The sequence below is a fragment of the Pteropus alecto genome, unplaced genomic scaffold (genome assembly GCF_000325575.1).
Source record: "Pteropus alecto unplaced genomic scaffold, ASM32557v1 scaffold86, whole genome shotgun sequence".
Classification (NCBI taxonomy): Eukaryota; Metazoa; Chordata; class Mammalia; order Chiroptera; family Pteropodidae; genus Pteropus; species Pteropus alecto.
The window spans coordinates 1,258,288-1,283,843 of record NW_006442109.1 but is presented as its reverse complement, the minus strand read 5'-3'; the positions used below and the strand labels follow the sequence as shown (position 1 = coordinate 1,283,843).

Below are 25,556 nucleotides of genomic sequence, written 5' to 3'. Positions count from 1 at the left end.
TTTTTCAACTTTTCTACCTGCAGAATGGGAGCAAACATATTTGCTTATCTTGAAGAGGGAATGTAAATAAAAATGAGATGAAATTGGTGAGTAAATACTCCTACTTTTTAAAAATGCAGCTTGATTACTTTTAAGAATTTCAAGTCTAACAGGAAGCCATGGAGTCATCATCAGTGACAAGATGATGATCCGGTTCCAGGGTCCTGCCCTCTGCCTTGTCAGTTTAGAAAGTCCATGTGGCAGTCGTCGTCTATTGCTCAAGGGGCCTTACGATGATGGGTGACCCCAGTAGAGAGGTATAAATTAAAATGTATTCTCAATATAAAATAGTGTATGAACCAATTATTTATAACAAGAAATATATCAGCTAGATACTGGAATGATCTAGCCAGCACTCTGCAAAGAAACCCAAAGTATAAATAGGAGAAAGACTGCTTCGTGAGCATGGAATCGGACCTTGGGAGTTGGCTCTATGACTCAGATAGATGGTGGATAGCTTCAGGCTCTGCTGCATTCATCTCCACTAAGACAGGACAGGCTGTGTCCTTGGACCAGGGCAACCTCGAGACGGAATTTGAATGACACTGCCAATATTGGCCTCTGAGAATTTCTCTTTCCATCGCTCCCACTGCCAACCACCCCTTCTGAAGGACAGCTTTCCCTTCAGGTATGTTAATAGCTTAAATCAATTTCCAGTCAGGTTTTGTTGATCTGGGAACCATTCCATCTTGTTAGAGATGACTTTGTCTGCCTCTGCTCTTTTCTCTTCTGTGTTGATTGATGGTACATGCTCAGGTTAACGGGTTGCAGCTAGAACAATACAAAAATTAACCACTGACAAATTGTTGTCAAGCCAGGCCTTGCCAGACTAGGGACTTCTAGAATTAAGAGATAGGGCATTTAGAATGAGCACAATCATTATTAGAATGGACACAGATTTTTCTTAAAACGCCAAAATATTTTCTACTCTTTGATAAGATAAACTGTACTCCTGTAATCTTGTTTAAACTATAAATTTACTTGGCAAAACTTTTCTTTCAAGTTTATAAGTAATTTTTAGCTCAACTAAATCCTGTTAAATTATAAAAGATCCTAAATTAAACCAATTCAAACAGATGAACTTTTAGTACTTGACTCCAGAAACTGAAAAAAATTAGCAAGATTTATAATGTAGAATGTGGGTTCTTCCTCTCTTTGCCACAAACACACCACTCTCTTGTAACTCCACTGTGAAGTGCGTGACAATCAAATTCTCAGCTTTTTAATGTTCAGCACTTGCTAGTAACTTTATTCCTCTATCTAATTTTATTTTATTTTATTTCTTGTAGGCGAGGTAACCCTTGGTTGACTTCATATATTGCAAGGACCTTGTCAGCTTACAATCCCTTTTTTTTTTTAATTGTTTATTTTTTACGCCTACAGCACCTGGTGGTCTTCCTAGGTGGTCTCCCATCCAAGTACTAGCCAGGCCCGACCCTGCTTAGCTTCCGAGATCAGACGAGATCAGGCTTGTTCAGGGTAGCATGGCTGTAGACTTATCCCTCTATCTAAAATATTGCTATGCATAAAAACTTAACCCAAAACTAATTTTGGCTATTTATCAGTTGTTTTTTCCATTCAAAACTATCAATATAAAATTAATCCAGAGTTTCATAGAGACAAAATTAGATTCGTACTGACAGGGTCTTGGGGGAGGAGAGAGTGAAGAGTGACTGCTAATGGGTATGAGTTTTCTTCTTGGGGTAATAAAAATATTCTGGAATTAGATACTGGTAATGGTTGCACAACCTTGTGAATATATACAAAAGGCCAGTAAATTGTAGTTAAAATTCACTTTTAAAGCATTTGTATTACGTATGTGAATTATATCTTAATTTAAAAAATTCAGTGCAACTTGAGTCTTCTCAGAATACTGTATTTAGTAAGGCATTATTCCTTGCCGCTGGGCAAAACTTACAAGAGGCATAAAGAAAGGAAACTGTCAAAATAATCTTCATTTGAAAGTGATTTTAGGCATTAAATGAAGTAGAAACCAAACCCACGGTGAGAGATTGAAAACCGTCTCATCTCTGAGGGTGAGTGACAGCAATTGGGCTGCCTGAGCCCTTAAAAAATTATGAAATAACAGCATTATCTCTTCTCCAAGCGGCAATATTAGCAACAATTTACATATTATGTTAAGATTTTTACACCTCAACTCAAGACAACACCTCAGGGTGGTCATCAGGTCGATCCCACCCCGATAACCATGGATGGGTATCCATCCTTCTAAAGAAAAATCCATTTCAATACATTCAAAAATAATGGCACAGACATGAATAAGGAGTAGATAATAGATTTCTGAAAATGTGGTCTGCAAATGGAATTTTTGTAAAGTGATTCACCATTCCTCCACTCGTTAACATAAAGATCTCAAGAATGTGTTGGCGAGGTGGTGATATTTGGCCTCAAACAATATAAGACTTACAGGTAAAGTAGCCTAAGTTTCTGATAGGCAGTTACCGTATATTCGCTTTCTAGATATTCAAGGAAAAAAAGCCAATTGTATGCAAGTGCAACAGGACTAAGAGTGTCCTCTTTCTCCTCAGATGTCACTTAAGGATAGTTGGCCACACAGACAGCTTGGAACAAAACCATGCGTAGACCACAAAGAGTAACCAGGCAAGTATGGGAACAGGAAGCCTCTTGGGGCCATCTTACTGAGTTCAGAACATGCCTGCACACCCCAGTGTCTGATTGAATATCAGACTTGTAAGCATAGGTAGAATTTCCCTGATTCTAGGGACGGAGAATGTGGCAACAGAGATGGAAAAAAGTGAATAGATTTTTGAGCTAAATTTTAGAGACAAATTATAAGAACATGCTGTAATAAAATAGTAAGTAGCTTTAAATACAGGGAAAAGAAAGAAAGGACCATCTCAATGCATTATGCTGAAGTAGAAAGAAGCTTTAACCTCTCATTTATTAAAAAAAAAAAAATCAAGAAACAAAAACAAAAACAAAAAACCAGAGGCCCAAGAGTAAGAATGATGAGGGTTTTTTTTTTGTTTGGTTTTTGATTTTTGTTATTTAAGAATGATGGTTTTTAAACACTTGGCTCATTCATAGCAGAGCCAGAACGCAAACCTGGTGTCCTGGCTCTTGACCTGGTGGTCTCTTTTCCCTCCTTTTCCGCAGAGCTGCCAAACCACCCTCATGGCCCCAAGCTGATGAGACAAAGCAGTATCTGCCACATTTACAGCATTTATCATCCCCTTCATCCTCATAGCTCTGGATGCTCTGGTCATGTGGACTCATCACTGTATACATAATTTATCACTCAGCCTTTGAAATGGACATGGACTAATGAATGATGTTGGCGATGACTAACTTTAGTTCCTTTACTAGGTGCCAGACACTGATCTGAATGCTTTGAACTTAGTTGGTTATTTAATCCTCACAACCATCCTATGAGATGGGTACTATTATCACACTTACTCTGCGGATTAGGAAAATGAAGCACAAGGGAGTAAGTGAGCTGCTCCCTAAGCCCCAACTGTTCCTCAGACTGTCCGGCTCCCACATTCAGCTCTGATCTGGGGACAGTTCAGGTGTCTTTTTGCTCCCAAAGGATCTGTTCTGCTCTTCTCACATTACCTGTTGTGTGGTGGTGATATTTTCTTTTTTAGCTACATGCCAGGACGTTTTCTGTGGGTGATTATACGGAAATAATTAGTCTTTATGTAAGCACTGCTTTGCAGGATATGAAAGACATAACTTTCAGGCAGCCACAGAACCCAGGAGGCTGCTTGTAATCACTAGGTTTCATCATCTCCAGGAATAATTATGGATTTCAACCACTAATCACTACTTCAATTGGGTCTACACACCTTAGCTTCTTCCTCAAATTATAATAGCGATTTTCTAGAGAAAGATTAAAGATGAAGGGGCAGACATTCCGTGGTTCTTTCTCCCTGCTGGAGGTTTCTCATTGGAGAAGGAAGCAGATGCTCTTTCCTAGGGTGTCAATGTCATGGTCTAATCAAAGCCCTTTGAGTCATGGGACACGGGCCAAGGGGGACCTTACAGAGTCTCTTCGTTCAGGCTCTTTTGGTGGCATAAACAGGATCCCACTTCTAACCACCTAAAACAGAAAAGGGAGTTTGGGTATTTCATGGCCCCGAGAAAGGAAGTTCAAACAAGCCTCAGGTAGGACTCATGGCTGGAACTGAAAGTTATCAACATTCTCTCCTCTGATTTGCCAGAAGCTCAGTGGTGAACGCAGTTACAAAAGTAATAGCAAATCTCCAGTTTATGTACACACGTACTTCCCAAAACCCACACTACCCCACCGTACCCTATCCCCTCACCATCTCCTACTATCACTACTCTCACTTTTCAAAACCGAAGAGTGCTCTGGTTGTGTAAGAACTACCTTAAAAATTAGTGGTTTAAAACATCAACTGTTTTACTAAATTTAAAGATTTTTGTGGGTCAGGAATTCAGGCAGGACGCAACGGGTGGCTCTTCCTTTCCACGTGGTTTCACTGGAGGTCACTTGGTGATAGCCAGCTAGTGGGTGGGTTCATGCAAGGGCCCAACACAACTTCACTTACAGGCGGGGCTGGCTGGAAGGCTGGGCTCAGCTGGGACTGTCAGCTGAACACATACCCATGACCTCTCCAGCATGGCAGCCTCAGGGGATGGCCTATGATGCAACTTTTCTAAGTGGCTTACTTAGATTGGAGAGCTAACCCCCATCAACCCTGCTCATTTCACTGCTGGGTGACAGCTTCAAGAAGTGATGAAAAAAAGGTTATCTGTAAAGAGAGGATAAGAATATTGTCCCTGCTTCATAGGCTTGTGAGGCCTGAGTTGATTCCATATATGTAAATCACTTAGAACAGTGCCTGGCACATAGTAAGTGCCCTGTGAGAATTCATTGTTATTTTTATGCTTGATGGACCATAGGAAAACACTCCTAACCTTAGCTAGGCCTCAAAATTTAACTCCTCGGAGGCTGATTTTTCAGGACTGTAATGGAAAGCAAAGGAAGAAAGAACTCCATTTACATGCAAATTACCAACAGTAATTCATTCAGGATTCTCAAAGTAAATATTTTCATTTCAATGTGTTATCTAATAAAAACAATAATGTCATTTTAAAGCTCTCAGGTGCCTGTTTTCTACATGAATCACAGTAATGATTACAGTACTTAAAGAATTGGTGGTCGAGGTGACCATTTAGTGACACTAACCATTTTTATTGCAATTCCCAGAGTCCCAGAGAGTCTCTCTATAAGCCAGTGTAGCAGGAACAAGTGGCTTCGCTTCCACAGCCATCAACTGCTCGGTCTAGCCTTATGTAAACTTTAACTCCTTTAATAAGCTGGAGGAAGTTTCTGTTTGTTAGAAAGTGAACTTTTTGGGTTCTATCCAGAAACTCCCAGGTGCCTTGGTATCAACCTTCATGTCTATAAAGAAAGACCGCTATTGTGAAAAGCTCATACAACACTTTTAGGTAACTTAGGGTATTCCGATCTGGCAGGACACCTGGAGCTGGCTCTAATACTCTACTGGGATGGTTCCTTAAAGCTTGGACAGAATAATTACCTCCATTAAATGAGGCAGACCTTCTGGAATTGCCTTGGCAGAGTGTTGACAGGATCAAAAGGCTCAGAAAGGTGGGAATGGTAGGAAGGATATATTGTGTGGGAGATCTAAAAACCCACCAACTGACTGTAACCCAGGAGGGCCCACAGACACTCCTTTCAGTAAGACAATAAGGAATGCATTGCTGAGAGGGACTCTGAAATATTCGAAAAGCTTGGGTTAGCTGTCTTCGGAAGGTCAATATTGGAAATGGAAGAATCTGACATTGACCTGGGCTCCATAGAATAAGTGAAACTAAGAGGACTTTAGAATGGCAGATGGAAGTGCTTCATTGTCAGAGGCAAGGCTGATGTCATCTACTGGTCAGCAAGACTTGGAGTGAAAATTGGGATACCTTGAATGCGAGGTATCTGTAGCAATCGTAGTGTTGCAAGGAGAGACAATAGATGGAGAGCAGACCAGGTAACTTTTATAATCAATAAAACAAAAGAGCTGGAGAGCAGAAACCTGCATAAGCTGCACTAATGGAAAGCCAGGCTCCTTTGCTTTGTTTCCACATCTAAGTCAGTACATAAACCCAGAACTCACCGATTTAAGGTGAGGCTATAGAAAGAATCTACGGAAACACTCTAAGTATAGTAAATATTTGCCCAGGTTTTCCCCTAACGGTATATGTGTCTATCTGCTAGGGTAATTATATACTGGAGAAATAGGAATATCTAGGTCTGTGTACCTGAAATGCAATCATATTCCTATAGACAGAGCTCAGGGGTGGGGAAGGTGTGCCAGATGGTAAATAGAATTCTGTTGATAATGTACAACTGGGATAGATATTCTTAATAGCTAGCAGAAACTTCAATTGATTCCCTGACCTGTGGATTAAGAGCCAGAATAATAGGAGGAGTTATATGGATGCCCTTGAAACTGTTCCTGCTCTTAGCCACTATAATAAATCATCATCAGTGTCACATCCCAGGTGAAACTGTAGAGCTTAAAGCCATTATCAAAGACTTAAGTCATGTGTGAGTGGCAATTCCCATCAAGTCTGTGTTATCTGACTGTCTGCAGCAAAAACCAGATGCATCATGGCAGAGGACAGTGAACTACCATAAACCTAATGAAGTGATGGCTCAAATTTCAGCAGCTATGTTGGGTAGAGTATCTTCACTTGAATTAATCAATATAGCCTCTGCTATGGCACACAGCCATCGACCTGGCAAGCACATTCTTCTCAATATTTATTAGTAAGGAAGATCAAAAGAGTTCACTTTTTAACATGAAAAGGCAAGCACTGTACATTCACTGTTCCTTGTCTAAGAGTTTTCCTTTGTGGTATAGTCTGTGAAGATTTCAATTGTCTTGATATTCTGCACATATCACATTTGTCCACCACATTGAATATATCAATGCTAATTATACCTATGGAGTAAGAAATAAACCACTGTAGATGCCCTAGTAAGAAACGTGTGCCAGGAGGTAGGAGGAAAAACTCCACAAAAATTAAGGAACCTACCATATTGATGAAATTTTTGGAGGAGAAATGATCTGGGATATGCTGACAACCCCTACCTTATCTGAAGGAGAAGTTGTAATACCTCATGATCTCTATAAAAAGCAAAAGATATACTGGACTTCTCTGGATTTTAAAGGTAACAATTATGGCTCTTGGAGGTAGTATCCCAATTCATATACCAAGTGATTAAAAAGCTGCCAGTTTTGAGTGATGCCCAGAGAAAAAGAAGACTCTGTAGAAATCAAGAGTGTGATTAAAACCTGCCCTGCCACTTTGGCCACATGATCCAATGGGTACAATGGACTAGAAATATCCAGGGATGATAAGGTTGGTGTCTGGAGTCTGACAAGATCTGATAGGAGAATCTAGGTTTCAGAAGCAATGCCATGCCTTCTGTGACAAGGAAATATTTGCCTTTTGAGAAAGAATAACAGCAACAACTCCTGGAGAGCTCTTGGGAACTGGAAGAAATTGATGAGCATGTGACTAGAGTTGCCCATCATGAACTGGGTATGATTAGATCCATCAAATCATATGGTCAGCAGTGCAGCAGCAATCCATTGCTATAGAAACTGTACATTCAGGATCAGGCTCACGTAGGTTCTCAAAGGTAGGTTCTGCAGAGGAATCTACTCCATATTCATGCAAGTATACCCCAGAAGTGCAAGGTGGCTATCCTGACCATTGCAGGAGGGACATTGATAGATAAATGCTTCCTCCTTCTGTTTTTAAGAAGCCAGTTCTAAGATGCACTTTCCAGCATTTTTCAGAAGTGTCTTCAGGATTGAGCAGCAGTCACCAACAGCAGCAGCCAACTCTTTAACACATCTTTGTGTTGGCTTTCCCTCAGCGATGTGCCAGAGCCAATCCATACTGACTCATGAGAGCTGGTTTTGCCCATCGCTTCCCAACTCCACATTTAGTAATTTCTCATTGAAACTGGCCATGGAAAATGGCAAAATCACAAATCAAGGTTATTGGAGGTTTTTTTTTTTTTTTCAGAGAATTGGTTGATATTCATCAACACACTGTAGATGTATATATGGATATATGTGTGTTTTAGGCTGAGAGAGCTGTATTTCTAAAGCGGCACTGTCCAAAATGGTAGCCACTGGCCAAGTGTGACCATTTAAATTTAAGTTAATTAAAATGAAATATAATGTTAAATTCAGTTCCAGAGTCAACTAGCCACTTTTCATGTACTCAACAGGAAGTAATTATAGGAGTGACATCAAAATGTTGTAACAGGAGTGATGTGAGGTGATGAAAATGTTACCTTATTGTAGTAATTATTCTGCAATACATATGTGTGTAAAATTATCAGGTTGTACACCTTAAACTTGAACAATGTTTATGTCAATTAGAGCTCAAAAAAGTTGGGGTTTGGGGAAAAGTAATCAAATGTTCAATATCAAACCACACCAATATAGAAAACTTCCATCATCCCAGAAAATTATTTTGGACAGTGCTGTGAAAGAGCTGTAGCATTTGGAACCCAGGTTTAGATTGTCGTGGAACAACCACAGCTGAATGTGTTGATGGGGAAGAGGCTTTCTCCTCTGGTCCCTTCGCCTGAAATGCCAAACCTCAGAGCTGTCTTCTGCTGAAGCTAGGGAGAACTGCACTAACTCTTGGGACCTCCAGCGACACCTTGTGGCAGCAAAAGCAATAACAGGTTAAAAATCCCCTCTCCTTAAAGACCTGAGCTATTTCTGGTTTTTCTGTTCACTGAGCACATACATGTAACCAGAACGGGCCCATTGTGCTGGAGAGAGAGTCTAATATTTATTATCACGTTCTATTCTGAAGTTTCATTCTGTATTTTCTCATCTAATCATAACAACTTTGAGAAGTGGATGCTACTGGTATTATCCCCATTTTAGACATGAAATAACTGAGGCTCAGAGAGACTGATTAACTAGTCCGAGGTCATTAGTGGTGAGGCTGGGAAGAAAGCTGTTCTTGTGCTGATAGGTTGGGTTTCATGGTCATGTCATTTGAATATTAAAAGGAATGTGACTTCATTCTTACCCAAAAATGGTGCAGTTCGATATAGCATGTACAAATACAGAGCACAGGAAAAATGTTGCATGTGTTAATTTTCTTTCTCCATCTCTTCATGTTTTTTGGAGCAGGGAGGATGCCTTCTCATTAAACTTTTATTACCCTCAGGAGTAAATCAGATGTCCCCATTAACAGATTCCTAACCCCAAATGAATAAATTCAAAGATGATATTTCAGTAAGACTGTGCAGTACACAAAATAAATTCCATTAAATTTTAAATAATAAAACTTGCTACCAAGTTATATTACACCTCACTTAAGAAGGTCAATGCATGTCAATGCTGGGTTCATCTGGAAGCCATTTCAGAGTCTTTTTATAAATGTCTAACTAAGGAACAAAATTATAGTATTACCTGCAAAGGTTTTTCAAGGTCTCCAATTGCCAAATTGTTTTTTATAACTGAGACATTGACTTCTGCTACATATCAAGTGCACCTTGTGAGCTTCCACCACTTGTCAATCATTCTGAGTCCTTAATTAGGGCTCTTCCAAGGAGACTCTGACATCCCAGAGTGTGATGCTTCCACATGGCTCCCCACTCTCTTTCCCAAATCAAAAACCATGTCAGCAGACACGGTCAAAAAAAGGCACTTGCTACTTCTTGGGGAGATATTTTTAAAGTGTGGGTGGGGGCGACGGCGTGTGCTTTGGGAATGCTGAGTCATTGGAAGCAGGGCAGTAGAAACTTGCTGTGCCTGACGAAATGCCTTCCAGAGCCCCACTCCAGCCAACAGCGGCTAAACGTTCCGATGATTTCGTATGGCTGAAAAGATATAGGTGCTGCCACCCGAAAAGTATACACTCAGCAAAAACAGAGCCGGACACTGCTGAAAGGGCTTCAAGGCACCAGCTGTGTCTACAGCTGCTCAGCTTCCCAGCTTCCCTGATGAACCAGCATTCTTGGTTTGAGCAAGGAATGTTCCACATGGCCTCTTATTCAGAAAAGCCAATGAGAGCCTGTGGGAGGGATATGAACAGAAGCAAAGGGCAGGTGGGGCTAGCCAGATTATGAGAGATAGCAGTTTATAGTGGTAAGAACAGGTACAAGGACTCATAAGATGTAGTCTGCTTTCTTATTTGAATGATACCCTTGTTTCTGTAGGACACGCTGGCTACTGGAAGAGTCAAAGCATTGGATTCCACCCCATCTAGTCTTTTTGGAACGTTAACTCAATCAGCCCTTTTTTTCTCTCTCCATTTATGAGAAATAGATGGATACCAACCCTCATCCCAGGTGCTGCTGGTCCTGTTCAAACTCTGTTTCCTGCGTTGCTGTGTCTCTGGTCCCTCTGCCCCCAAGACCTCAGGTTCTCCTGCTGCTCAGGCCCCTCCCCCGGGCCGTAGGGAAGGAACACCAGTCTTCCTGTCTTGGTATCACTGTGGCTACTACCTCTTTGCCGCTGCCTCTGAACTTCAGGCTCACAGATATTTCTATCCAAACAGTTTTTTTTCCCACCAAATGTGTCTGTTCTCTCAGTCAATCTTAGATGTTCACGAATCATACTGAGGTTCTCAAAAACTAAGGTGAATATATTATTGGTACCATATCACTAATGCTTTTGAGAGTGAGGGAGCAAGATTAATTAGTATGCCAGAACAACAGGCGTAAACTGAGACTGTCTCAAACTGGGCATACATTCATTCTCTCAAAACACAGCAACTCTGAGTTTTAAGGTTTATAGCCACCTCTGTGGGGGAGCAAGCTACTCATGGGATAACAGGAGCGATTCATGACATATTACTTTGGGGTACACACTGTCCTTTTTTGTTTCATTCTGAGTCCAGAAATTTAGCATGGTTCAACCAGCTGGCAAGATGTGTTCCCTACATTCCTGGAACTCTCTCCATCCCCTCTTTTGCCTCCCTGTCTTTGTCCAAGAGTCTGTCTCTGTCTAGGGGCCCATCACCCTAGGGTCCTCTCTCCTTTCTCTGGACACCCAACATCCTCCAGGCGTGACAGTGGGCACCATTGCTCCTGCTAGAGCCACTGCCCCTGCTGCAGGGCGGCCCTGATGTCCAAATCCAGAATGAGTCTGTCTACAAGACTTACCTCTTCTCGTTGGGAGAGGCAGACTAGAATGCACTATGGAATTACATATGTCTTTCCAGGAGAGTTTGATGCTTTACAGAAACAACAGGATCTGATGTTTAGATCGGAAGCTTCTGAGTGCCAATTTCAAGGAAAGGCAAAGAGCGAGAAGACTAAGGGGAAGAGAGTAAAATCAAATTTTATACATGAAGCAAATTCTAAAATGATGGAAATGCCAATCAGTGAGACACCTGCCCCTAAAAATATACAGATTTTTAAAAAAATGTTCTCATAATTGAGATGGGTGAGTGTGGTAGTGGGGTTTAGCAGTGGACTATAAATTTTTGTTAATGTGGAGAATAAAAAGACTACAAGTGTTGTTTCCAAAGTTTAATGAAGTAAAAATTCAAAATGGAATTTCTGCATATAAAATTCTCATAGTTACATGACCAAAGACCAGAAGGGAACAAGAGAAAATGAAATATTTAGATTATAGATAGGAGTGGTGGCGTGATGAACAGGGCTTTCTCTATTTCCTTTTTTTCCCCCTATTATAGCAGCTATAATGTTAAGAATAATTCAAATGAATGAAGTACTCTTTAACACTAGGCACTCCGAAAACAATTTCGTTTATGCAGCTGAAATAGGCCTCACAGCGGATGCTCGTGGCTCCTTCCGGGCCATGGCTCAGCTGCAGGAGTGTCTTTCCCATCCAAGCGAGAAGCAGCGGGTAGGATTGAGTCTTTCAGAGGCATCCTGACAGTGTGATGGTAACACAACCAGAGCATCCCCAGCACGTGAGCAGACGCAGGCCCCGTCCCACTCCTTCCCACCAGAGCCGAACCAGCTTCTCCTAGTCTCTCTCAAGGCCGTCACACCAGGAGGAAAGCACTGGGCTCTCCCGGCTCTACTTCCTTCTGGGATTCAGACAGAACCATTACGTTGTCTTCCACTGGGAGATACATTTAATCAGGCAAAACCTTCTCGGGCTGAATCCTACTGACGCTGGCAAGTGTATTTCTTGATTCATGCTACATCTTGAGTCAGACTGCAGTCATCACCTGAACACTGGCCTTGACTCTGTTTCAGAGGTCAAGACAAGCAGCTGAAACCTCTGTGACTTTTTTCACGTAAACCCACATAGAACTTTGTGGGCTGGGGAAGGCTTTGTGCACTTCCGTAGATGCTTATATATTTTAGATTCCTTAAATATAGAGATAATCAATAATAGCTAACATTTTTAAGTGCTTACAATGTACAGGAACTGTGCTAGGCGATTCCTTACATGATCTTACTTACTGTCTTCTTAGGCTGTCACATCCTCTCCTCTCCATCTACTCCAGCTCCTACACTACTACCAATTGCTGAGCTCAGGAGAGAAAGTACAATAATTATCCCCACCCTGAAGATGAGGAAAAAAGACCTTAGATTAAGAAACTTGCCCAACGTCACATTAAGTAACAAGCCAGCATTGGAAACCAGGCCTTTGGACTCCAAAACCTGAACTCTTAAACCAATATGTTTTTTATTGTCTCTAGCAAAATAAAAAACCTGCAGTTGATCGTTGGGATGTTTAAACTAAAGTTTTCTTTTTTAGTTGTTTATTTTAACTGCCAGACACTCTAGATCTGGAAGGGACTGAGAGATTGATTATTTTCGTGCGTCTCCCTTCTTTAGGAAACTGTCATCTTTGGGCCCCTGGATGAATTCAGGTCCAAGAGAAGAAGGCATTACAATTGGCCAGGCCAGGATCTGGGCCTCGCCTGAGGACGGTAGGAGTGAGGGATGGTTCCCTCGTCAACACAAAAGGAATGTGCAGCTCAAAGCCACTCCTGCCTGAATCTGTGGGTTTGGTCAGTCCCAGAATCTCCATAAACACACCAATTTGTCATTTCTCTGGAAAGGAAAGAGATTATGTATTCCCACACCTGGGACTGCTCAGCCCAGAGATTTGAGTCTACAAATAAAGTCAGTCACATCCATCAGACAATCTAAGCCTTCACCTAGCTTGACGTACTGAATACCTACAAGGCCAAAAAGAGGAGCGAGGAAGAAGAGAGAGCTGCTGCCACTTCTCTGACTCAGCGTATTACTCACCCGCAGTGACTAGGCGTCTACGTGAGCCACCAGACACAAGCCTAGCTGGGTTATCTGCGACAAGGGGCCTTTCTGACCTAGTGGGTGAAGCCTCCTGAAATCAGGGTTACAGTCCACAAAAGAAGTGTCCCTTCCTGCAGCCCAGTGATAATCTTTAACGTGGTGACAAGAGCTAATGACGATGGACCCTGCACACTGTGCCCCGAGCTTTACATGCACCGTCTCATTTAATATTTACAATGACCTTGTGAGGTAAGTGCCACTACAATCAGCATCCCCATTGTACAGATGAGAACATTAAAGGTTATTGAAGTGGAGCTGGTAATACTGAGTTTGACTCCCTGTATTGTTCTGTTCCCTTCTCTGTGCTGCTTTGTGTCCCTGGGAGACTGGCCTCTGTGAATTATTCATCAACAGGGCCTTTTTGTTAATTTGGACCAATGAGAGGAACTGGCTTGAGATGGGAAGCCAGGAGAAGGGAGGTGTGGGTATTTCTCGCCCCCACTTCCTGCTTCCTGCTGGGTCAGTTTGGGTAGTGGCAGCTTTCATCTTCCAGGGCCACAGCTCTGGTCCAGTGGGTCCCCCCACATACTATGGCCTTCCTTGAATTCAGGCTGAGGCAGAAACTGAATTTCTTCGTCAAGTTGACACAGCTAAATAAGGCAAAGCTGGGATTAGGAATCTTGGCAGTCTGACTCCAGAACCCACATTTTAAATCACTATCTACATTAGATAAAGCACTAAATAAGGTCACTGATGACAGGGAAAAGAGAGGCCAATAGATCAAAGGACACTTTCAGCTTTAAAATTGCTCTGTCCTCTGATTACAGAATTTCTAACAAGGAAGCACTTAGGAATGTATCATCTTAGGAAGCATTTAGGAATGTATCATCTTCATTATTGGAGATATCATAGTACTAAACTGGGTTCTGATATCCTGCAATACTCCTGCAGTTAATACCAGATCACAGTTTCTTCCCTTGCTTTATACTCCCAATTCATCCTCTCTCTCTCCCTCTGCCCTAGTGTGGGTTCTCTCATAAACAAAACCTGAGACAAAGGCTTAAATTTTGTTGAAAATGTGATCTCAGGGAACAGGGTGGAGGTGTGAACAGAGGAGGAAAAGGATTATCAAGGATGTATCATCAAGTTGGCCTCTGTTACAGACCACTAGCTGCCACTCCCACTGGATTTCTGAGGAGCTTTATAAATTGCAGCTCAGAGCTGTCTGCCTGAGGGAGGAAAGAAGAAAGTATCCATCGACTTTCATCCCACTGGTCAAGTGTGGCCCCACAGATGTCAGCTCCCTCATACTGTGAGTTGTCCATGCCTGAGCACTGTTCTGGTCCCTATAGTGTGGTGTCAGGACACTTCAGCCTCAGATAAATGAGAGGGCCAGAGCACAAGGCTCGTCTCTGTCAGGCTGCACCTGTGCAAAGCTGATTGAAGCCTGCACAGACCTTGTGACCACAGAAGAGGTATGAGCAAGAGGATGTGGAGCGTTGCACAATAAGTGACTGGTACAATCCATTTCTTACACTTGTTTGTGCTCCCCTTTAAATTTACTCTATTATTGTCCCCTTCAAGCTGGCAGCCAGTCCTGATATTCTTTACAAAAGCAGTTGCTGCTTTTACAACTAATCCTAAGACCATAACGATATTCCTCATCTCCCTCCTTTATCACTTATTTAGACTTCTCTTGCCCTTATCCAGCAATATGGCTGGTCTAGGTTGCTTGCTGGGAGGGTGACTTTGACTATCAGAATTTCTCAGACAAGAATCTCCTGAAACACCGTCATGGAAGCTTTTCTGGTTTTCACAGCATTCCTTTTGTTGATCATTGACTTACCTGAGCCTGTCATTTTCTTCATTTTCCTTTTTCAAAGCTTCCAAAGCAGTCTAAGAAAATACCAGCCAACTCAATCCCATACTGTTTAAGGACCAGAGCTACCACATAACCTAATACTTTTCTTTCTGTCTGCACCTCATCCCAATCCATCACAGATAAGAGTAACTAAGATGCTGTGGATCAGGTATCACCACTCCACCTAGCACCAATAATAGGATCCTTATTACCTCTGACCAGTGATCGTGCTCCAAAATTTCAGTCCCAACTATTGCACCCTGGGCTCCTGGAAAGCAGAGCCTGAAATAAAGTCTTGTATGGATGTGAAGCAAGGAAGGAAGAGTTTTCAAGGTGCACTACAATGGGCAACCAGTGCCCTATCCCAAGAAACTTTCTGAGGAGCCTCATGTAATCAACCTGACAACTGGCCGCGTGGGTACATTTATCTATTAGCTTCCATCCGCATTGGTTAAGGCTTATCGGGTTAGCTCCCTTGCATTTCCAGGTTGTACCTGTGTGAATGTCCAGCAAGGCCCCACACTCAAACATTGGAGCAAACCAAGGCAGAAAGTCGAGGTAGGTGGTATATGCCAGAAACGAGGTGCTATCAGGTCGTACCTGCACAAACTGGTGGAAGCCTGTGTGAAAGAGATTGCTGCTGTGATGGTTGGAATGAAAGAAAGGACTTTTTTTCTAACTTTTATTCCAACATTATTCCAAAAAAACATTATCTAGTGAGACAAATACTATTATATCAACTGTACCCACTTTCATTTGTAGACCCTTCAGAAATCCAAAGGATGGAGAGAGGTTGGATGAAGAGGGGCCGGGGAGAAGCCGTGAAGGGGGGCTGTTAAAAGTTGTGATTCTTCTTTTTAACAATGATAGAGGAAAACAGTAGACATTATAGGGAGCATATCCTTATTTAGCTTGAGCCAAGTGCAATTAAATATAGAAAATATGTGTGCGATGTCATAATAAATGACACAAAAATACTAATTAGACTCGAAAGAATTGACCTGAACAAGCCTTTAATCAATTTAGATCACTACCGTAAGTGTATTTTTTCCCGCTACTTCTCACAATGCTACATATTATTGACACTCATGGTTATTCAGTCTTGCTGCCTAAAATTTTGCCATCTTTGCTTTGGTGGCAAAGGCAAAGAGAAGAAAGTATTCTCTAATCCTTGAGAACACAAGAATGCGACATTTGCCCACAGGCGTTGTGTTTATGGCGATTTTTCTTCTTTCAACCATGTTTTCACTTACATCATTTGGAAGTGACTTGAAGTAACGGAGCAGTCATAGACAATCAAATATCAAGTAAATCTTAATGAGGATAAAATAATTTGCTCATTTAAATACAACTTCAGGATTTTCGCAAGCTCTTTTTCTTCTCTATTCCTTTTAAAACGACCGTGAGAAATAGTAGCTAAGGAAGGTAACAAGATAGCATGTAAATTATAATCTTAATTTTGTATAAAAATAAAAGTATGTATATATAATGTACCATAAATATGAAGGGAAAATGATTAGAAAAATATAGACCAAAATGTTAGCAATGATTATCTCTGAAAGTGGGACCGAAGTGATAGCTATTTTCTTCCTATACTTTTCTGCATTTCCTCAATCCCACATTGTCGCCCTGGGCACTCCAGAATCTGGCCTTGTGTCGATACTGTGGAAAACTTGCTTTATATTTCATATGCTAAGGAAAACGAACTACTCGACGGTTATCATGACAACTGTCAAAAGGCTACAGAAACCACTTAGCACTGGGACATGGGGCCCTCACTGCTCATGAGATCTCCAGGCTGCACACCTAATTCCCGAAATCATCTTCACGGGGACCAGCCTTGACAGAAGCTCCTTGGATGTGTTATCAAGAAAATCAAGATCTTGGGATGAGGGATGGGAGGAAAAGGGAAATTGGATGAAGGTGGTTAAAAGGCACTACCTTTCAGTTACGAGATAAATCCTGGGGATGTAATGTACAATGATGGCTACAGTTAGCACTGCTGTATGGTATAGATGAAAATTGCTAAGAGAGAGCTTGAGAGTTCTCATCACAAGGGAAGAACATTTTTTGTAATGGTATGAGGAGATGGATGGTAACTAAACTTATTTTGGTATTTACTTCACAATAATGTATGTCACGTGATTATGCTGTACACCTTAAACTTCTATAGAGCTGTTTATCAGTTACATCTCAATGAAACTGAAAAAAAAAGGATTAGAAAGCAGTTCTATAGGTATAAAATGTATAAAATTGGTTATTAAAAATAACATATGACATCATAAAAAAAAACAACAACAACCAAGATCCTGAGCTTTCATTCCCTTGTCAAAGACTAAGAAACTCTCATATTAGTCTTTATAAATCAAGAGAGTCAATCAGATCCTAGCTGTAAATCAGACCTAGGGCTCAACCAAAGTAATATAATCACCTAAAGGTATTTGGAAGGTTTTCCCAGATGTTTAATAAGTTTTATTAAATTTAAAGTTATTTCTTTGGAACCTACTGATAAAAGTTACAGAGAATGACCACATTCTTACACTCTGTAGAAAGTCCAAGCTGCCCATACATTTTTTCAGACTCATCATGCTGGGATAACACACAGTCAGTTCCTCTGGAAGACGAGACACTGGGCTCCATGATATCTGGAGGGCCTCTAAAGTGCCATGACTCAGGTCAGCTTTAATCATTGTCACTTCCCTCATCTCCATACCTCACCAACCCCAAGTCTTATTGCTCCTCTGCCCTGAAAACCTCTGGAACCCATCCTCCCCGTCCACACTTCGCTTCCGCAGCCTTGGGCCAGGCCATGGTCCTCTCTCAACTTCATTGCTGCACTGGCCCTTGACTGAGACCCCTGACTCTACTTTAACCATGCCATCCAGCCTTCTCATGATCATATCACTTCTCAGCATAACGCCCTTCCACGACTCCTAATTGCCCTCTGAATAAAGTCCTATTTCGTTGGCGTGACCTAGAAGCCCGTGGTTCCCCTGGCTGGACCACTTATCCCACTCTCCCCTTTACCTGACTAACCCCTACTCATCTTTCTGTCCTCAGGTTAGACGTTACCAGTTCTGGAGAACATATCCCCAATCTCAGCAAGGTTAGATGCTCCTTTTCTGGATCCCATCATGTCCCTGTGATGAAATGGCCCACTTACTCCCTCTCACGCTAGGCCATCAGCTCTTTCTGGTCATGGACTATGTCTTGCTATCTTTGCTCCCCCAGCTCTTCACACACTGCCAGACACATGAAAGACATTCAGAAAATACTGAGTGAATAGGAAACGATAACATCACAGTGCTCCTGGTTTGCCAAAGATAGAATCACTAGCCATCCTCACTTCCCTTGACACAGACCTTTGGAACTTTATCAGATCAATTACAGAACCATTTCAGATTTCTTCTTCTTTCCTGTGTCCCTTACACAAAGAATGAAATAAGGGAAGCTGATCACTGGAGGTTTTGTATTAAAATTCCTTTTTCGAAGACAAAGGCCGAAAGGCCTAGAATCTGGTATCCAAACATCTTTCTCCGTTTGGGAGGCTGGACTTATACTTTTCTAGGTGTACGTTTTGGTCTGTCTGGTCATGAAAAAGCTTGAAACTACACAGACTCTATGGCTGTGCTGCATGGCATAAAAGTTTCAAATGCTACTGGTCCCTTCTTTTATTTCATTGTGAATTAGGAAGAAATTGTTGAGAGGCACAACACATTGGTTAATAAAAATCCTAGTTTCCTGACCTGATACCAGGTTTAGTCTTTTTTTCGCCAATTGAGCAGTCAGCTGCCTGTGCAGGGGTAATCGAAGAAGCAACCTCTGGGACCCTAAAAGTCCAAGAATCTCCCCCAAGGCCTACCAGGTACTACTCGCTCTCTCTTTTTTTAATACTACTGCTTAGAGATAATTGATAGTATAATTTTTCAAACTTTTCACAGATACACTCATTTTGGACCTTTTTTTTTATAAAGTGAAATCATTTTTATCTTGTTTTTTTCAATTAAAAAGAAATTTTAATGGGCCAAGAGTTTAATTTTAGCATATTTGGAAACTTCCTTTCCTTTTCACTCATCTCCCTATGCCCCTATGGGTCATCAACTTATTCTCTGTACCTACAGGTCTGTTTGTTTTGTTTGCTCATTTGTTTTGTTTTTATAGATTCCACATATAACTGAAGTCATATGTTATTTGTCTTTCTCCATCTGACTTATTTAGCATAATACACTCTAGGTCCACCCATGTTGTCACAAATGGCAAGATTTCATTTTTTATTGCTGAGTAATATTCTATTTATATATGTACCACATCTTCTTTATCCACTCAACTACCAATAGACACCTAGGTTGCTTCCATATCTTCACTATTATAAGTAATGCTACAATGAACACGGGGGCGGGGCATACATATTTTTTAATTCATGTTTTTGTTTTCTTCGAAAAATTTCCAGCAGCAGTATTGCTGAGTCATCTGGCAACTCTATTTTAAATTTTTGAGGAATCTCCATACTGTCCATTGTAATTTACAATCCCAACGACACCAATTTACAATCCCAACGACAGCACTTGTTATTGGTCGATTTATTGATGATAGCCATTTTTTCTTCATGTAAAACTTAAGCCACAGAATTATGTTCCCAGCTATGTTGACAGCCAAAGTTCATAATTATCAAAGTAAAAATTTGATGTCTCTTCTTAGTCCATCCCTTATTGGTCTAATAGCTTCCTCCCAAAAAGGAGTGTGTATCTTATGGGGGTGCTAAATGTACAAATAAGGGCTTTAAGTCAACACTATTATTTCATTTTCAAATTATTTCCTTTTTCTAGAAAAATATATTGTCAGTTGAACTCTGCATAACTAAAAAAGACATTTAACTGATCTTAAGCTCATTTACAGGAACCAGTCTCCTTTTATCTCCTCATCTTTCTTGGACTTCAATCCCCTCTCACCCATGTTCATTCTACCTAGTGTAAGGTAATTTTCTTTGATGAACAGGTTGGACAAAAATAGACTAGTGTAGCTTTAAGGTCCACCTCATTTGCATTCTTCTCCTTGCTTTCTTTATCATTTTTCCAAGCATCAGTCCATCCAGAATTTTGGCCTCCTCTAGCACACGCTAACATTTTGTGCCGTCTTTATATCTGCCTTGTATTATAACTTTTCTTCCATCTTCTATTCATATTTCTTCCCTTGTAACCATACTTTCACATATCCTAAAAAGTAGAGATTTTTTTCCTTCAGTTATAATCCTGCCTTTTTCAGATTTTCCTATAATTATAACAAAGTCTCTCTTGCCAAAAGGCCATGTAATTAAATCTCGTGCTAAGTAATATATTCTGTTTCCAAAAGCTGCTTTTTTGGCAACTGGTAGGAACATTGATTATTCATGTCCACAGAAATCACGATGCTTGTGGGTGATTTGATACTTCTCCCCCAAGTTATGGCTATGATTCCTAATAAGGGGTTTCATGTGTACTTCCACATCAAGAAGAAATGTGGAGGCATGTGGAGAGAAACACCAAGCATTAAGAATGCTCTATATTGCTCTATATTGTTTTCTGATATCTCTGTAATGTTTTGACTTTTAAGTCATAGCCTTTTTTCTAATTTTTATGTATTTTTTTTATTTTTCAATTACAGTTGACATTCAATATTATTTTATGTTAGTTTCAGGGACAGCAGTTAGACATTTATATAATTTACAAAGTGATCTCAATTAGTACCCACCTTGCACCAGTTATTACAATATTATCAACTATATTCCCTGTGCTATACTTTACATCTCTGTGACTATTTTGTAACCGTCAATTTGTACTTCTTAATTCCTTCACCTTTTTCACTCAGTCCCTCAACACCCCTCCCAGCTGGCAATCATCAGTTTGTTCTCTGTATATATGAGTTTGTTTCTGTTTTGTTCGTTCATTTATTTTGTTCTTTAGATTCCACATATAAGTGAGATCATATGGTACTTGTTTTTCTCTGTCTGACTTATTTCGCTTAGCATAATACCCTCTAGGTCCATCCATGTTGTCGCAAATTTCATTTTCTTTTATAGCCAAGTAACATTCCATTGTATATATGTATCATATCTTCTTTATCTAATCATCTATTGATGGGCATATCTCGGCTATTGTAAATAGCACTGCAGTGAACATAGGGGTGCATAGATCTCTTGGAATTAGTGTTCTGAATTTCTTTGGATAAATACCCAGAAGCAGTATTTATCCTGCTGGTTTATAAAGTAGTTCTATTTATAATTTTTTGAGGAACCTCCATACTGTTTTCCATAGTGGCTGCACCAATTTGCAATCCTACCAACAGTGCACAATAGTTCCCTTTTCTCAACATCCTCACCAATACTTGTTGCTTGTTGATTTATTGATGCTAGCCATTCTGACAGGTGTGAGGTAATATCTCATCGTGCTTTTAATTTGCATTTCTCTGATAATTAGTGACAACTGAGCATCTTTTCATATGTCTATTGGCCATCTGTATGTCCTCTTTGGAGAAATGTCTATTCAGGTCCCATGCTCATTTTTTAATTGGGTTGTTTGTTATTTTGGTGTAAAGTTGTATGAGCTCTTTATAAATTTCAGATATTAACCCCTTATCAGCTGTATCATTGATGAATATCTTCTCCCATTTGGTAGGTTTCCTTTTCATTTTGTCAATGGTTTCCTTCGCTGTGCAAAGACATATTAGTTTGATGTGGCCCCATTTGTTTATTTTTTCTTTTGTTTCCCCTGCCAGAAGAGATATACCAGAAAAAAATACTACTAAGAGCAATGTCAGAGAGTTTACAGCCTATGTTTTTTTTCTAAAGTTTTATTGTTTTGGTTTAAGTCGGAGCCTTTAAAAAGAAATAACAAAATAAAGAACCAGTTTTAACTGGCCACGTTAAACTACTTTAAATATGTTCTAAAACTGTGCTTTAAAATTTTCCCCACAACATTTTTGACTATATGAGATACAGGTACTTTAAGAAAATGTTTCTAGAAGACAGGCTCTGAGGCAGTGCATGAGCTGAAGCCAAGGCTAAGGCATAGCTAAGGGAATCTGTTTTCCTGGGATACTAATTAACTCCAAATATTGCATATAAATTAAGCCAGCAGCTACTAAAAGCAGCAGCTTATGGGAGAGAAAAAAAACTAAAGAAGTTTTTTGGGTTTTTTTTTGTAATACTGTCTTCTAATTAGAGAAAACGATATCAGGGGCATAGGAGGAAACTTTTTCTCTCCATCCCAGTATTTTACTCTTTTTCTAGAAGTTTCCACCCTTTTCCCTTTTGTTTTCCTTTCTCCATGATGGCAGGTGTTGATTTCTTGGATAACTGACTAATGAAGGGTCTCTTCCCCCAGGAGCCTGCTCTCTTTCGTCTCTTGAATAAGGAAGTCATTCTCTGAACAGATGCCCTCCTAGCTGTGTGCTCAAATTTGAGGTATGAGCATCCCCCGCTCCTCCCTGAAGATTTTGATTCAGTGAGTTTGGGGCAAGGCCTTAGTATCTGCATGTTTAACAAGTGTCCCAGGTGATTCTTTTGAGTTTGGGAATGACACAGTCCCTTGCACCTGCAGTGAGACACCTGCAGTCCTCACAGAGTAGATTCAGTTCAGAGAAGAAGGTGTCAGCACTTGAAGCTGCTGCTATCACCCTCCCTTTCCAGACAGATCTATTTGTTTCATTGTTGCGTGTAATAAGCTTAGTTGTCAGAATAAAGAGTTGACTCTTTACTTTTAATGTGCAAATAGAAGTATATGAATCATTTATTTTAGGTAAACCCACCGGCGCCTGATTTACTACTTTTAATCTGAACTGTGTTGTTCAGCATCTCCTCTGGTGGCTTAATTCCAGTTTTTGTTAAGAACATGACAACCTTTTTATGATCCTTATAAATAATCTAAATCAACCACTGAAAATCATCACTCCACAGCCACCGGCAGCAAAGAAAATGGCCAAAATAGATACACCAGTTGCACCATCCACAGAACCTTCCATTTACCCCAGATGTTTAAAGAGTTTGTACAGAAATCTGTGACCTAAAGAAAGTCTTCTTCTTTGAACAGTCGTCTATCCCGAAAAGGACTGCAGGGACATTTCCGCTTAGGCCTAAAAGCACATACATGGCATCACCATAACCCTCTGGAGAAATAAAAATATGCTATTTGTGACATTATTATACTGTGATTTGAGGTTCAACCTATTAGCCATGGTCTAGTTAAGACTACAGATTAAGAGTAGCCCAAGGCATTAGTATCACCCATATGTTGCTAAATGAAGAGGCCTATTGTGTGTCTCCTATAAACGGCTTGTCGAGAATAAAAGACAATAATGCCATCATGCTTGCCTCTTCCTAAACTTAGGAATACTCACAGCAAAGAGCTGCTTTGCAATATCAGGATATCTCTGCTTGTGAAATCACAAATTACTTATGAGTATCGCAGTTCTGAATTACATTTTTCAAACTTGACCTTGAGCTTTTTGTCAACTGCTCACTTGTACTTGACTGTACAAAGCTTTTCATTTCTCTTGATCAATTTCACACTTTTGTTTACATCTCTTATCAAGAAGAATTAAAATTATTTCATGAAAACATTTGTATAAGCCAGCTATCATTCAAGAATAGATTCTAGAAAGGTTTCTTAATTAGTTTCCTAGAGATGATACTTAAAATTATGTAATTTTAAAGGAAATAGCTGAGGTGAGAGAAGAAAAAATATATGTGAATAAGAGAGAAATTAGTAGGGCATTATTCATTTAACAAAGACACAAAGTAGCCTTGACCAAGTAGCCATTTATCGTTAGAACATTGGTTTTAAAGAAGGACTCTGAAATATCACTGCTTCCTCCCAAGTGTGTGGGAAGGGCATTGAATTGAAGATAGAGGTGCATGGTTTGAGTCCAGGTGAGTTCTAGTCCTTATTCTTCCTGGTATAACTCTGGATAATCATTTTGTTTCTCTGTTTCAGTTCTGTCTTCAGTTGAATGGGAGATTAAAAAACATATGTCCTACCTCATATGGTAGCTATGAGGAATAACTGTACAACTTGCCTCAAATATCATGTAACAGGCTCTGACAAATGTGAAAAAGTTTCCCATGGTGTAAAGCACTATGAACAGTGTTATTAGTAACCTTTATTCTTCCATGAGAATTTTCGAGCCAAAAACTCAACTTACTGTAAGTCCCAAATACCCAGATTCAAAAGATAGCACAAAGAATAAGGGAATAAGAAATGATCTAACATAGCCCAACATCCTCGAAGTGGGGTGCCCTGAGAGAGGCTGTTTTCTCATAAGCTCTGTTGTGTAGCCCATTGATTCCATGGCCAAGATCACAGGTGTAGAAAAGCAACCCTCCGAATAATTCAAAATAATGGCCATGCAAGCCCAGAGCCAGATGGTAGATATAAATGCTCTGGGAGCTTACCTTCCCTCGTTTTCTTCTTGATTTCTCTCTCATTTCTTCCTGACAAAGTCAAATGGCACACCAAAAAAACAAAACGAAACAAAAAAACACCTATCTCTTAATGATAAACACATAAGAATCTGTTGATAGGTATGCTGGACTGAAACTATTTAAGAAAGCAAACATATATTAAAACTGAGTCAATTTAATGTATTATTTCTGATGCATTTTTTCCTGGCCAAGAATGCGAATAAAACAGAAAGATAATAAAACTGGGAGACAGAAATACATGATGCAAGATATATACAAATCTACGTATAATCCTAATGTGCTGAGAGATTTTCTTGATGAAAAAGATTCCACTTTGAGTTGCTGCCAGTTTTGATGCAAATGTAACATGTACCATAGCCCACAAGCCTATGGCTGCAAGTAGGTAGAGTTATAATAACTCATCACAAGTTATTCTTTGTTATGATTTCTATTTCAGAGTTAAGCATGCCTTGGTAGCAATAATGTTATACTTAGTGTAAGTAATCCAAACCAAGGAAAGACACTGTGGAAAAATACAAAATATTTACTCTACCTTACCTAGCAACTCCTAATGAACAACATGTGTGCTGTATCTTTATGAGTTGTAGCCCATGTCTGTGGAAAATTCACTACAGAATAAAAACAAACACTGCATATTACATTTAGTATACAGCATGCCTTTTCTGCTCAGTGCAGGAAAAATCTACTGCCCAGCAGATAATGAGACTGATGGGCTGACAGCAGCAATGTGGCAGGATGTTGTTCTTTTTTTGCCCCCGAATAAAAATAAAATAGCATTGTTTACTATCCCAATTAAATTCCAGTCCAATTCAAAACTCATCTTCAGAGCTGTCAGCTAAGAGCATTACTCGATCTTGCATGCTGTTGAATTCTCTCTGCTGTAGAAAAAAAAAAAAAAAAAAACAGAAAAGCATTAAACTTCTGCCACAGAGCAAAGCTGAGAA

At 40.2% G+C, this 25,556-nt stretch overlaps 1 protein-coding gene and 1 pseudogene across 3 annotated transcripts in view; both read right to left on the bottom strand.

The window, feature by feature from the left end:
* Positions 1–1,413: 1,413 nt before the first annotated feature.
* On the bottom strand, positions 1,414–1,535 carry LOC112469653 (annotated as a pseudogene).
* A 22,396-nt stretch (positions 1,536–23,931) lies between these two features.
* The window catches only part of ARMH4 (armadillo-like helical domain containing 4), a 98,681-nt gene continuing 97,056 nt past the window's right edge, over positions 23,932–25,556 (bottom strand). For all 3 annotated transcript variants that reach the window (XM_015595803.2, XM_006920141.3, XM_015595802.2), the window contains one exon: positions 23,932–25,490. In XM_015595803.2, coding sequence (XP_015451289.1) covers positions 25,422–25,490 — 69 coding nt within the window. In that variant the 3' untranslated portion in view covers positions 23,932–25,421. The remainder of the gene's footprint in view (positions 25,491–25,556) is intronic.